We start from the raw sequence: 15,773 nt of genomic DNA on the forward strand, positions 1-15,773 counted from the left end.
AATGTAATTTTGCTACTCACGCAAATGGCATGGCTCTGGCATGACTGTGGGTAGGTTCACGCAGAAAGGATGCGGCCTTTGTAAAATACTGTTGCATTGCTAATCATTAATGGCTGAATCATGCTAGGTTCTTTGGCATTTACGGGACTGCGTCCGACCTCACGGAATTCCATGATAAGACAAGAAAACAGGCAGAACACAAAGAAAGCGCTGTGCCAGTGGACGTTCTTGCTGTAACCCTTCAGCTAAGTCGCCCAATGAGTCACTTTCATTTGAACTGTGTCATTTGAACTCGCAAATTTTTATGAAATAGGATTTTCTCCTCCTACACGCGAGTTCGCGACTTGTGCGGATAGATGTAGATTCTTCGGATATTTAATTTAACGACTGAGCTTCAAGTTTAAACCAATACAAGCGCTGAGAGGGACAGCATAGATTAGAGCGCCGACAGAATTTGCGCCATTTGGGGCTGTTTAGTATTAATTAAAAGTACGGTACATGAGCTTCTGTGCAGTCCCCCCAATCTTATATTTCTGGCGCCTCCGGCAGTGGAACTTGTGACCTCATTGCGTTTTTCTACCGTGCTTACTTATAAACCACAAAAATTACACAGGCCCTTATAGAGAGCTGTACTGCATGTCTTGCTTTTTATCTCTTTGATATTTGTGCGAGCTATCTGTCGCAGCGTGCAGTGCCAGAAACGATATTCCGCACAGCGCTTTATGAAACTTAAATGCACACAACTTGATCAATTTCTCTATACCATCGCCGCGGTCGCGTCCCGTGAGAAATATACGAAATTAGCAATTTTTCTTTGATGTCTTTTTTATTTTAGCCAGAAAACACGAGAAAAATAGTTTGGCATAATTGTAGTTTGTCACTTGTGCAGAATAGGATCCAGAATGAACGAAAACCATGTGAATAACGCCCATATTGTAGCAGCTGCCAGACGCGAGTACTCTCCCTGAAATCATATCAGCCGTCGCATTTCTTCGCCACTACATGCCGTGTTCATGTAAAATGGCCCGTGTATTTTTCTGAGAGCGGTAAACCACCTCAATAATTCTCTCAGCACCTCCTACAGGACGCTAAGGAACGAAGGGCGCGTGCAGGATAGGATGAGACATATAAGAGAGCACTGGCTTGTCACGTTAAGATGTCCCGTGTATCTACTGGATGCGTCCCTTCCACCGCGCTGTCGCCCTTTGTAACAAATAAACACGAACAGGGTTTCTTAGTGAAAACTTGTGATTATCTACCTTGTCATCGCATCATACTTTGCTCATCATCCGGTCTTTTGTACAAGACCGCCAAAGAAATAGCTGATGCGTTTGCTGATTTCTTCTTTAGCAGCGAACTACAGAGACCTGCGCATGACAATCCCGTGCCCCAGCGCCTGCCACAGTATTTCTTTTTATTTCCAACTACATCCAAAGAAGTTCTAAACATTATAAACAACATCAAAATAACCGGCGCCAGCATCGATAGAAACACCCTTCCCATATAAAATTAAATGCACCCTTATTAACTGATGTCCTTGCAGACATAATCAACATCATGTTTAAATCAGGCAGTTTCCCACAGGAACTTAAACAAGGCAAGATCGCCCAATTTTTTAGAAAGTTGAGCGCTCTTTAATTTCCACTTATCGCCTCATCTGTGTATTACCTTTTTTTAGCAAGGTAATTTAAAAGGTTATAGAAGAAAAGCCTGACTAATTACCTTACGAAATTTAACATTCTCTCACCATTCCAATATGGCTTTCAGTCGGGTTACTCGACCGAACTTGCTCTTGTTGCGCTAACCGATCGACTAAAACTCGCTATCGATGAAGGCAATTATGCAGCTTCAGTATTTCTAGATTTAAGCAAAGTGCTTCAGAAAAAAGGTCATTACACCCTATTTTGTAAGCTTCAATCATTCGTAATAACCGGTCCAGCAATTTGTTACTACACATACTTAACAGACAGAATGCAGGTAGTAACTATTTCAGGCGTTCAGTCTAAAAACATGTTCGCTAATAGCGGGTACTCTATTATTTTTATTATATGTCAATTGTCTACCTAACTATCTCTCTTCTTCGAAATGTATACTTTATGCAGATGATGCTACTATCAATAACTCCGATAAATGTCTTACAACTTTAGTATCTATCCTTAATTGCGATTTACGCAGCCTGCTGGAGTGGTGCCATACTAACCAGCTACAGATAAACCCGTCGAAAACAAAAGTTGTTGTATTGACTTCCCAACAACGAACACTTCACTCCATTCCTCCTATCTTTCTTGGCGCAAGTCCTATCCTGCAAGTTTGTCGCAAATTTATTGTTTGCAAATTTATGGAACACTTAACCAAAGTAAAACAGAAGATTACCTACGGAATTAGGGTACTTCTAGAAGCATGAAACATATTTAGCTATCAAATATTACTATCATTATACTTTTCATATATTCATTGCCACATAAACTAGTGCGTTACTTGCTGGGGAAACACGCCACCCACTTAAGCTAATTGCAAATCCTACAGAATCACGCTATTAGGATAATTATATTTAGGCCATATAATCACAATGTCTCATATCTTTTACGACCTAATGACATTCTTTCAGTCACACAACTAGGTAAATATAACCTAGGTACCGTTTTGTTCCGTCAAATCGATTACGATGCGATAGCTTGATATCACAATCTTCTCTAATAAATACTAGTTTCAACAGGTTTGGAATAAATAGCAACTTCATTTTCGCCAAAATACATACTAATTATGACAAGCAGAGTGTACATTTTTCATCTATCTTATTCTAGAACACACTACCATTAGATATAAAAACACTTAAAATTCACGAATTTAAGAAACGACTTAAGGATAACATTCTGTGGAATACTGATGCCTAGTTCATACAACCATTCTTTCAGGGTGCCTTCATTTCATGTTCATTGTCATACAATTAGCTTTCTGTTTTTGCCTCACATATTGACACGTGCACTTGTTTATTTTTCCGGGTGACCGCTTGTCACCGCCTAACAAATGTTATCGCACAGCGCAGCACGCGCCTGCATGTATCGGAAGTTTCTGGAATGTTATCGATGGTTCTTTGCCTTGCGTTACAGTTAGGTCTTGGTGACGGATCACGCCTGCGTCGCGTTGACCTATGGCTGGAACGTGGCGTCGTCAGGCCGTCTTTCGTCGGTGTATTCTCTGCTTCTAGACTTCGTCGGGACGGTGGCGTGTCGCTGTTATATCGTCGAGATAGCCTCTTTGGCGTCTTCGTCGGTGGCGGGGGATCTTCGTCAGTTCGAAGAACAGCAACCGCACCTCCGTCGGTTGCTGCTTTTAGTTTTCCGGATATGGGCTTTCAGAGCGGCCCCAGGCTGGACCAGTCTATGGACGGCGCTGTGCCGACAGGTAGCGGCCTTGTGATGACGAACGGGACGATCGTCGAGACCTCCACTGAGTAGCGGCGAGGTAGTCGGCGATATCGCAAGGGCGTTCACCTTGCTGCGCGCGGGGAAAGTTGACGGCGAACCCTCGTAGTCTAATTTCGCGGTATGGACATCGGCGGTAGATATGTCCGGCTTCCCTGTAGTGACAGCAGAGCGGGCGGTGATCGAGGGCGCGCCAAATGTCCGTTTTCCTCGCGTAGCTGTGCTGGGCGACGGGTGGGCGTGCTGGCGGCGGCGGCGATGGACGACGGAATTGCGGAAGGGGAGCTTGACGACGGGCGACGGCGGCGTAGGTCATCGCTTCTGGCACGGGAAGCGACCATTCGGGCTGCACTTCGGTAACGCACAGGGACCGTCGAAATTCGTCCTTGACGATGACAGTGACTGAGGACACCTGAGGTTGCGAAGAAAGAAACATCTTGCGCAGTTATTCGCGCACAATGGCCCTGGTGGTCTCTTGGATATCAACGAAGCCCAGTGCTTCGATGGCTCACTGCGGCGTGAGCACTTGGTGATGCCTTGGCACTATGCCTAGTGCGCATTTCTAGAGTTTTCTCAATCGTCGTCGCCTCTGTCAACCATCTTCGGTTGGTTTCGGATCAGTCCGGCGAAAAGTTCTTGCTTTACGCCTTGCATCAAGAAACGCACTTTTTTCCTCTTCGGACATTTCCGGGTCGGCGTGCCGGAAAAGACGGGTCATCTCTTCCGTGAAGATGGCGGTGGTCTCATTGGGTAGTTGGCGTCGGGTTTCCAGCAGAACTTCGGCCCTTTCTTTTGGACAATTCTCGTGAACCTCCTCAAGAAGTTACTGCGGAACAGGTCCCATGTTGTAAGGGTGGACTCCCGGTTCTCGAAACAAGTCCTCGCGACATCTTCCAAGGAGAGGTAAACATGTCATAGTTTATCCTCAGAGGTTCAGTTGTTGAAGTTCGCGATCCTTTCGAAGGTTTCGAGCCATGTTTCCGGATCCTCCGACCTAGCTCCTACGGAAGGTAAGGGGCTTTCTGGATTGTGGAAGCACGATGGGCGAAACTGGGGCTGCCATTATGATTGTCTTGGCCACAATCTTCTTGGTCTTCTTAGGTAGAAGTCCGTGCTCCGGGGGCAGCTTTTGTAGACAGTGGCTTGCACGATGGTCCGGGACTACGTTGGTGTTGGTGAATATACGTTCGAGTTAGCAAAATATACTGTGCTCGTCATGTCACTTACGATGTTACTTTGTTAGTTGTCAGCGAAATTATGTTACAGTGTTTTTTGCCATGACATTTATGCACATGTAATTCTCTAGTCATGCTATTCATACCAAAACCTGCAATTATTCCATGGTAATGATTTGTTCAAACTGCTGTAACTTGTGTTTCATTATGTTCACTTTGTGAAGGAGGTCCCATTGCAGTCTTTGACTTCAAGACCTGCTTCTGTATATTAACATCTTGTTTTCTTTCTAATCCTCTCAATAAAAACCGATTCTGATTCCGCGCAGGTAGACAACGAGTGCCAGGCCATCGACCACTTGTTCGCCGTCTTGCCCACACCCGTCTCGAACGTCCTGCTCGCTGTGCACGTGTACTTGCTGCAGCAGTTCTCAGGTATCACCATGGTCATCCTGCACGCTCACACCATGCTCTCCGCACCCGGCTTTGCCGTGAGCGCCTCCACCACGTCCATCATCATTGCCAGCCTTCAGGCGAGAACCTCACTCTGTCTTTGTATTGGCTGTCAGCACGCTGTGTGAGCTCTCCGTAGTCGGAGGATTTAATTATTTCAGGTTTTCACAAAATTTGACTATCACTCGCTGCGGTGACTTGACGGCTATTGCAGAGAGAGCAGCCCGTGAATCTGCTTAACATGGGTCCACGGGGTCCTCTTCGCCATAACCGCGGCTGCATTACGCTCAAAGCGAAAACGTCTTGTTGCGTTATTGCGTCAGACATGTCTTGTGGTTCATAGTTCGGACTCGGGCATTGCTGATGCAGATATAAATTGGCAAAATGAAAGGAATAGAGAAACGGGTTTACTTACATGTATAAATATTAACTGCACCCAGCAATACGGGCGCCCACTTTAAGTTGGGCCACCGTACAAGTCCCTGCAGACTCTCAGTTCCGTCAGCTTACCCGAAAGATGCGCGTCTTTACATTTCCTTTTTCCTGGCATTCTACGCAACAGAAATTCTAGAACCTGGTTCCGGTCAATCAGGATTGTCGAAGTGTTCACCGCATCACCCAGGGGGTCCGAAGATCTTGCTGGAATCTACCGCCTGCGTTAATCATCGACTGTTAAACTTTCTCGAATCTAAAAAATTGCTCGATCCTTATCAATGTGGATTTAGCGAAGGTCGATTCACAACTGATCACCTCGTGCGAGTTGAGGTATACATTCGTGAAACGTTTGTTCACCAACATGTCTTCCTGTCGATGTTCCTTGAGATTGAAAACGCTTACAATGATTTAACAAACCTGGTTGCTCAGCTATTGGTTCATGACTTAAAACGAAGGTTACGGTGCTGAGCAGACAAGGACGAAGTGAGACACCAACGCCCGCATGTGTCGCATGCGTCTCACTTTGTCCTCGTCTGCTTAGCGCCGTAACCGTTGTTTTTAAGCTTATAATGAGTATGAACCCCCTTCACAACTCCTACGAGAGTTACAGGGTCCCACCTTCATACCATACCCAATGTAAATGCCTTCATGCCAACAATAAAAACTTGCGAAGAACTTATGACACCACTTTTCGTTACGGAATTTTGCTTCATCTCTCTGATATGCGTATTCGTGACAACATACATAACGTAATAGAAAGCTATTTACCCAATTGTAGACTATGTGTTAGGGCTGACAACGTTCTGTCCAGACCATTTATCCATCACACTGGACTACCACAGGGTGTAATACTTAGTTGTACCCTTTCTATTGCAAAATGCATTCGTTACGTACATACATTCTGGGAAGTATATTCTATGCTACTTACGTTGTTGACGTGCCGATTAGATTTAGATTATGTAACCTGGCATTTTACAAACAGCAGATTCAACATCGCCTGAACAAAGTGTCCAGATGGGCACAGGAGAACGTATTTACACTAAGTACGCTGAATAGCTGCTGTGTCCGGTTTTCGAGAAATAAAGGTCTGGTCCCAGACCCCCATATTGAGCAGCATGACCGAAATTTGCCTATAAGCAGCGAGCAAACACTGTTACAGCGTAGCTGTTAAACGCTAGGTTCTGGCGGTCTGTGTGCTTAGGGAAGAAAGATGGCGGCCACCTTAGAGCTAAAAGAGCTAAAACATAAATCAAAAGCGTATTACCGGGTATGTCACAGCTGCGTTTAATTGCGTGAAGTGTAAAAACTTATTTTGATAAAAAATGTCGTAATAAGAAACCGGAATAGACACTGTTTAGGATGGATTGCGGTTTGACGTCACGGGCTCCATAGGCTAGCCACGTAACCTTATCTCAGTTCCCTTCTACCTATGCGATTGGTAGGCTGCGTGCGTTGTGGACTGTTGAAAAGCAGCGCGCCTACGTTGAACACCATCGTGAATAGAAGCGGGAATGGGTGCGGCGACGGCGGGTGGCACGTAATACAAAGATCTTGCCGCAAACGCCAAGCGTATACACCTTTAGTTGGATCACCCCTACCGACTCCACTCCCATCGTAATCGTTGTTGATTTCAGCATAGACGTGTCTCGGCCAGATCGTAACGTGGTTCGTGGCGTTTCTCTTGGAATGGTTCGGCATTCAATGTTGCACAAACATCAGTGTGCCCACGACGCCTCATCGGACTTGTATAGACCTGACATTGGCCAAGAATCTTTCCAGTGTCGCGGTAGAGCCATTGGCCGTATGCCATAGAGCTCATAAAGCGATAGTACCTTGGTGATCAAATAATACATCCAAAAAAGCGAACAAAAGAAGGTTAAAAATAAAAGAGCGTTGAGTATACAATTTAGTAAAACAGCAATAAATCGTGAAAAACGAAATTCATTGTGGTATGTGTCATGTTTTCAACAAAAATAATAATTAGGGACATAATTATCCTCATATATACAACTCTGCTGGTCATCCCTCTTCAAAGAGCGGAATGGCTTTGAAGTTTTAGTCATCATGTTAAATGCAAAAAGTACCTTTATAGAACACCTGAAGTAGACTTAAAACAAATGCCTGAACAACATGAACATTCTATAAATCCTGTCCCACACAACGTGGAGTAGTGACAGGTAGTGCATAATGAGCATATGCCATAGAGCTCATAAAGCGATAGTATGCCATAGAGCTCATAAAGCGATAGTACCTTGGTGATCAAATAATACATCCAAAAAAGCGAACAAAAGAAGGTTAAAAATAAAAGAGCGTTGAGTATACAATTTAGTAAAACAGCAATAAATCGTGAAAAACGAAATTCATTGTGGTATGTGTCATGTTTTCAACAAAAATAATAATTAGGGACATAATTATCCTCATATATACAACTCTGCTGGTCATCCCTCTTCAAAGAGCGGAATGGCTTTGAAGTTTTAGTCATCATGTTAAATGCAAAAAGTACCTTTATAGAACACCTGAAGTAGACTTAAAACAAATGCCTGAACAACATGAACATTCTATAAATCCTGTCCCACACAACGTGGAGTAGTGACAGGTAGTGCATAATGAGCATTTACGAAGGACTCACTCGATCATGTTTAGATTACGGGGCCATAGTGGATCAGTCGGATTCTCCTAGCACCTTGAAGATGCTGGATCCTGTCCATCACCTAAGTATCCGTCTGACAACTTATGCCCTGAGGGCAAGTCCTACAGAGAGTCTCTACATTGAAGCTGACGAGTGGTTGTTCAATCTTCAGAAGGCGTACTCCTATCTTTTATCTACTTCCTGAAAGTTAATGCAAACGACGAACATCCCTCTTATGTGACCGTAAACGACTGATCATCTGCAACACTGTTTATTAATCAACCTGCTGCACGAGAACACTTCCCTTTGCACACAACGAAACTTAGTGAGGAAATGTGCGTTACACTCCTGGAACATCGTCTGATGACCCCAGGAATGCCATTACCGTTGTCGTAGTGGCAGCTTATAGAATGTGATGCATTGTTTGTAGTCGTAACAAAACACGCTGCAGAAGCACTTATTAAAATGCATTTCCTAGAACCCCACTACAAGTCCTCGTGCACAAACTTTTACACTGACGACTCTAAGTCACAAGCTGGAGTAACCTATGTAGCCGTCGGTTCATACTTCAGGGAATCCGATGTACTGCATTCGGAAACGAGCATATTTACGGCTGAGGCCTCTGCAGTATTGTCGACATTGAAGGATCTAAAAAAATCTGAAATTCAAAAGCATTTATATACACAGGCTCCCTAAGCATCGTAAAAGCCTTAATGTCACTCGGTAAACAAAAATATTCTGCACTTATTGATCTCTATTCTGTTCTTTGTAGAGCGTATGTATGTAACCAGCATGTCGTTATATGTTGGGTCTCTGGCCATACAGGCATCGAGGGTAATGTGCTAGCAGATGAAATGAAGACGTCGATAACATCGCACACAATTAACCCTACCGCTGTCGTGCCATCCAGAGGGATAAAGCCATTCTTGTGAAGGGAACTGCGAAGCCACTGGCAACACATGTGGGACGCTGAAACGAATAATAATCTTCATTTGATTGAGCCGCATTAAGGTTGCTGGCCCTCCGTAGAGAAAATACGTTGAAAAATACGAGAAAGAACTGATGTCCTGTTCTGTCATATCCGAATAGGACAAAAATATGGCACCCGCAGTATTTTGCTGACTGGAAATGAACCACCAAAGGGTGGTAGATTTGGTGGCAGGCTGACCACCCTCCACGGCTTTCAGGAGTGTCGGGAACCTGAAACAGAGACAAAGCAACATTTCCATCTAGCATATCACACTCTTGTCCCTCTCCATACCGTTATATTTTTTGGGAAAGAACCAATTTGCATAGCATGCGCCTTCGGGTCCTTGGGTTTCAATGGCTCTGCTAAGTGCGTTCTGCTTTACTTCTGACATATTTTTGTATATCATCGTTCTTTCACAATATATATATTTCATGTCTATAGCACCACTTTATTAGCCATTACCATAATTTCATTACATATAGGTGTTACGCACTTACAGTGACCGTTTTTAGGGTCCTTTACAGCCCTGTCACATTCAGCTCTCGTAATGCATCGTCCACTTCGAACTCATTAACACTGGCCTGGTGCTCTTTGGCCATAGAGAAAGTTAGCTACATCATTTACAGAAGGAGTGGAATTAAGCAGGACAAGCTAATCCTCAATATGTCTAAAAAGATTTGGTGCTCCTCGCTTCAGACATGCAAACGTCTATGACCTTGTCATGATAGGCCAAGAAAATATCACTAAGTATGAGTGCCAGACACGACCAAATGCAAACCCCTCTCTTTTGAACATAGATGTGTCGATCACATTACTTTTAGGTTGGCTTCAAATAGAACATGAGAAGTTCTGAGAACCCAGTCGCTGAAATGCCTTAGCTTGCAACCCAATCACTGCAAAATTATAATACATTCTTCACCACATGTCAAAAAGTGGCTTTGCAGCATAAGTTCTTCACGTCAATAGAAATTGCTGATATGCCCTTGTCACAATTCGTTTTAAAGAACTGCACCATCTCGCTTAAGCTTCTTGCAATAAACGGATCATCGATGTTCAACAAGCGAAATGCATCTTGAAGAAAACTGGCAACCGCTTTCCGCAAGGTGCCTCTCTCTGACATTATCACTCTAAAAGGCCATTTGGGTTTGTGAGTTTTCACAGAGAACATGACATTTAAGTGAAAGTCCTCCCTTTTGTCCGAACACTTTTCTAGCGGAGCTAGGCTGAGGCGAGAGCACCATTTTTTCCCCTCAGCCTTTAAATTCATTAGTGAAACCCTTTCGCATCTTTTATTACGGAAGATACCGCTTCCAAAGCCCTTGACAAAAATTCAGCCTAAGTGAGGACGACAAAACGACCATCTTTATTCACTAGTAGGACGCACAGGGAATTATCCTGCAAGAACGGCTGCACACGACGAACATGTTGATGGGTACACGCAAGTTTCTTTCCGGACACCACATTAACACAATCATTCCGTTTATCGCAAGATGCTCGAATGAGGTGGGACAGATCTTTAGAATGAAATGTGACCAGGGCATATCGGCCTTTTGTATTGACGTGAAGGACTTATATTAGTCCATGCCGCAAAGCCCCCTTTTTACATGTGTTTAATAATGCATTGATCATTTTGAAGTAATTGGGCTTCGAACTAAGACAGGCATTTCAGATAGCGGGTTATTAGAACTTCTTACGTTTTATTTGAATTCAACCTACGTGGAATGCAATGGACACATATATATGTACAAAAGAGGGGATTTCGCATTGGGTCGTGTCTGGCACCCATACTTAGCGATATTTTCTTCGCCCATTATGTCAAGGTCATAAAAGTTTGTATGTCAGAAGCGAGGGTCGCCAAATCTGTAGATATCTTGACGATTATCTAGTCCTATTTCATTCCACTCATTCTTCAAATGATGTAGTCAACATTTTTTTTCGATCTCTTGACCGTGTGGTAATAACACATGAAATACCAGTCAATAATTAAATCCTGTTTTTAGACATGACAATTTTTTGCTCGAGAATCATGCATGTTGGGAACGTCATTCTCGCGACAGTAAGATGCTGCTTCCACATCATTCATCTCATTGCAAGCTAGTGAAAAGAGCAATCACTAGCCTGTTTTTGACAACGTGCTCCGGAAATAATGCCCCTATGAATTGTCTAGAAGCTTTGACCTACAGAAAGAGCATCTATCGGACGCAGGTTACACTGACCACGTACTTGTTTCAGTAGCACAGCGTGCGTTGAGGAAGTTGAGGGAACAGAATGGCGCGCACATGAGCACTTGTGACAATATGAAAAAAGGTGGTTGTGCTGTATTTGCATAACATTTCACACACACTGAAGAAACTTGGACCAAATGTTAAACTAGATATGGTATTTTCCGCTCCGCAGAAATTTCTCAGGTTATGCAGTGCCTCAGATCAGTCTGGCAAAAAGCGCGCAGGTTATAGAAACAATCGTCGGCCCCCTAATGTATCACACGTAAAGAATGTGGCGTACCGCTTTCCGTTATCGTGTGCGAAGGTTTACATTGGGTAGTCTGGGAGATGCCTGAACGATAGGTTAATAGAACATAACCAAAAATAGAACTGATACCGCGAGGTCATGTGTCTGAGCATTGTGCATTGTCTCTGTCTGTGCATTCCGGTGATTGTGAGGGCAAACCCGTGTTTGATAAGTGCTCTATTTTGTATAGAAATGTATATAAAGTTACGCCAGAAGTTGTTTAAGCTGCTTTGATAGCGAGGGCCGCTGGTAAGTCCACCAGTTCCCCTTTAGTTGCTCTGACTAAAAGTGATTTTACGTTCCTAGAAGTGGCTGGTTTTCATGTGCGGTCATTGGGCCTTTCCAGTGTGCGGCCCAACAAACACGGTGTTTTCTGGAACTAAATACTTAATTGAAAATTAGCCCTCGACCTGTCTTCTCGCTATTGCCTTTGTCTTCAAGCGCTATGTCCCCCATTGCAATTGTTAGCAGACTCAAACTTTTTTTCTTATAGGGTTAATAATTCAAACGAAAGTTTTTACGTTGGAGAAGAGTTACTGAGAACACCTATAATTGTTTTAAGATTACGATGTCCCAATTTGCTGCAAATTACCATGAAACATCAATACTTGCACTCTACAAGTCCTGAAGAATGTGTACGCAAAATTTCGCCGAGGTTGAGTCACACAATGTAGAGTAATGTTTGCCGGTAAATAGTATAAACACGGCAAGATTGCAAAAAAAGCAAAACGACCAAACTAAGTTGAAAGCTTCTAACATGCGTGGTACTGTTGTAGATCAGAAATTAGCATAAAAATTTCTCCAGAACGGAGATCATTCTTTGCGAAAGAAGCATAAAACTTCAGCATTCTCTTGCGTAGGTGGTTGCACTCAGAACCCTTCGAAGTCTATTCCTCCAGGTGGGCTTTCCTCTGCAGTGACGAGATTTACGTTGAGCTCTCTGTGTTTCAAAATTCCCTGTGACTTTTCTGTGGTTTTGTATGTGCTATATGGTTGCTCAGAGAGATCAATTCCCGAGTCGGAAGGATGCACAACTTCTTTAGAACCTCCTAAATGACTTTGAAGCCTTTGTTGAACCTCAGTATGGCTAAAGATGTGACCATCTCCACAAAAGTAAGGGAAGCTAACTTTCATTTGAGATACCTCAACCACGCCTTGGTTTGGAAGGACTTCACCGCATTTTGTGGTTAGCGCCAAATATAGCGGCAGCACAGCGTTTCGATTGTCAGCATCTTATTTGTGTGAAGCAGATACTTCGAGGAGGGCTGGTGAAAAGTGGAGAATGAGCTGACGGCAGATTCGGTCAGGGTTAGTGCTCACATGTTACAAGAGGAAACCTCACCATTTGATCAAAAAGTGCGGTTGGAGGAAGTCTCATCAGTTGAGAATGAACGAAAAAGAAGGCCCTACAGCTACCGTGCCTCGATTGGTGTCATATTGCACAGTGTTCTGTTTAGAGCAATGCCTTACTTTTTTGCACCTGAAAATATGGAAGCGTAATTTTGCTATGAAAACGTAAGAAAATGTTTTTCAAGAAAAAATGCTGAGTGTTTCGCCTTAAAGGCAAAATAATCAAAGTAATGTATTAGAGAACTACATGAAAAAAGGTTCGTAGTGTCATCGGCCATATTAAATGCAATAAACATGCACTTACTAAAGACATACCATGTCGCGTGCGCATCGGCACACATGAGGAGACGTCGCTTGATGACAACACATCCAGATTTTCTGGACACGAGGGTTTAGTTTGTGTGAGTGCCACCGCGTGGCGTACTGACCTTAAGCTTTTCAAACTTCCCGCGGTGACGCTATGATGATGTCAACAAAACAAAAATATAATAATTAAAAGCTATCCCTGCGCATTGAACTTCGCCAGAATGCTTGTCCCGCCGGCGTGATCAGTGTTCTTGATAAAGCGTAGCTGCTCGCCGCCTAAAAATGACCTATCATCCTAAGAGGGTTTAGTTGCGCGAACGATGATTGATTCTGGACTTTTGATTTCTATTCTTTCTTTTCTTTCTCTTTTATGCTACGGAGTACACAATCCAGGGTAACCATCAAAGCGCACCATTTCTTCAGTCGGCACACATTCTTAACGTCCGAACATCGCGCAGCGTCAGGAGTTGGTTTTGCATCTTGACGCAAAAGTCATGACACAATAATTGAGCGAACTATCTCTTTGTCGTCTTCCGTTAGCATGATATGGCTGAAGCTGCTCGCAATATAACATCACATTTACTGGCCACCGGGCCAGGTGCCCTCTTGGGTATCACATATAGAGTACTTGCAGTTAGTCCCCAAAGTAGTCTCCTGTCATGGTTATCCATGTGACTGAAGGAAGACCGCTATTTAAAATTATTGTGCAGTAGTATATGCGAGATTGGTCTGTTGTCCATATTGTCTACCAAGTTGCCGTTACGCCTTTATAATACAGCCACAATATAGACGAGCAGGTGTCGAGCACCATAAAGGCTACCCACATACTTAAAGACCTCGTGCATAGCTCCTGACACTGTTCTTTTATTCAAAAGTTGTGCTATTGCTAAGGACACCTTTAAGAAATGTTACATAATAAATTATAGGGCTTTACGTGCCAAAACCAACATCTGATTACGACGCACGCCATAGTGGGGGATTCCGGAATAATTCGCACCACTTGGGGTTCTTTCACGTGCGCCTAACCCTAAGTACACCAGTGTTTTCGCATTTCACACCCATTGAAATACGACTATCGTGGCTGGGATTCGATACCGCGACCTCTTGATTAGCAGCCTAACCCAATAAAAACTAGGCAATTACGGCGGGTAAGGAACGTTGGCAGTTCGAGAAAGGTGACAGACGGAACGTGAAACAATTTGTTACTGCCCTTATTGCCCGAGAGTCGGTACCAGCCGTCAAAGAAAGACACCGCAGAGTGCACTGTATTTAATGCATTGGAGTTTAATTATTTGCGCCCTCCTCAGCTATACTGTGAAGGTACTTTCTTTTTACTACACTGCATCAACAAGTGAACTTGTTTTCAAATTATGTTCTCTAATAATGTTGCATTCTTGCTATCATTGTCGTAAGTTATGTAGACAGATCACTAAGGCACCCTCGAAATTAAATGCTTCCAATTTTGGCCTGGTAATTCCCGCCATTGTGATGCACATAAATGTTTCTTGAACCCATTTTCTCAAAAATAAACGCTGAATGAAACGCGGACGTCATCATGAACAAGATCAACAAACGCCGTAGTACTCGATCGTATGACGCCCCTATTCGGAAGCTTATTTTTGTGCGTGTTTTTTTTTGTATTGGGGCTGGGCGGTCCTCTTGTAGCGTAGAAACGTCCCTCGGACGCCTCTGATCTGCTTGTTTTTATTCTCAATCAGCCGATCTAAACTGTCATCGCCGCAACTACATGATGTGCTGGTGGCAGGCCACCATGGCGTGTCGCGCAAGTATGACCGCGCTGATTCATTTGGGTTGCCCTATACTCTTCCTGGCGTCATATTTCGCCGCATTCATGTTTAAAAGTATGCCAGAGCTCGAAAAGGCCGTCCAACTCACTGGGCTCCTTTCCTTTGTTTATTTCCGAAAAGCGTGTGTGTATCGCTGTGGTTTCCAAATACGCCCAACGGTATGCTGCCACTCAAGCATTTCTGGCGACCTGAGGAACTGAAGTCGCAGGCTTTCTTCAACACGGCGTTGACGTGCAATATGGCTATCAAGTACTTTTCGGGGACATCGCTCGCGGCTTTCTTTCCAGTGCCATCCTTTACACTGCTCGCTCGTGCTAGACACAACACGAATACGCTACGGCCTTAACGGAGTATCAATTAAACGCTACTTGAGATGCTGTCGATATACATTTCTGCTTATCACCGGGATAGGAGCGGGGTCCTATCTTTGGTGACATTATCGGTGTACACCCTGTCTTAGCAACACCGCTCGTTATTTATCACTTTTTTTGTCGACAGGTGCATATGTATTTCCTCTGAGTATACTTTCGGCTTTAGGTTGTGACCTTGCTCGCTCGCTAATTCTGGTACGCTGGTGGCAACCGTTGTCATCAGGCTACCGCCTCATTCTGAGCTTCGCCGTCACCAGAGAGCACAGAAAGCTGTCTTCACAGACAACCCACCGGGATTCGAGCCCATGCATTCGCAGCATTCTGCATTTGGGAGCTGGGCCCG

The 15,773-nt window shown here is 43.9% G+C and overlaps 1 protein-coding gene across 1 annotated transcript in view; it reads left to right on the top strand.

Moving 5' to 3' along the window:
- LOC142566632 (solute carrier family 2, facilitated glucose transporter member 8-like) overlaps positions 1-15,773 on the top strand; it is a 93,938-nt gene that overhangs the window by 55,332 nt on the left and 22,833 nt on the right. Inside the window, exon 4 of the mRNA XM_075677468.1 lies at positions 4,927-5,130. Within this exon, the coding sequence (XP_075533583.1) occupies positions 4,927-5,130 (204 nt within the window). The remainder of the gene's footprint in view (positions 1-4,926; positions 5,131-15,773) is intronic.

Source organism: Dermacentor variabilis, unplaced genomic scaffold, assembly GCF_050947875.1.
Source record: "Dermacentor variabilis isolate Ectoservices unplaced genomic scaffold, ASM5094787v1 scaffold_13, whole genome shotgun sequence".
In the NCBI taxonomy this organism is placed as follows: domain Eukaryota; kingdom Metazoa; phylum Arthropoda; class Arachnida; order Ixodida; family Ixodidae; genus Dermacentor; species Dermacentor variabilis.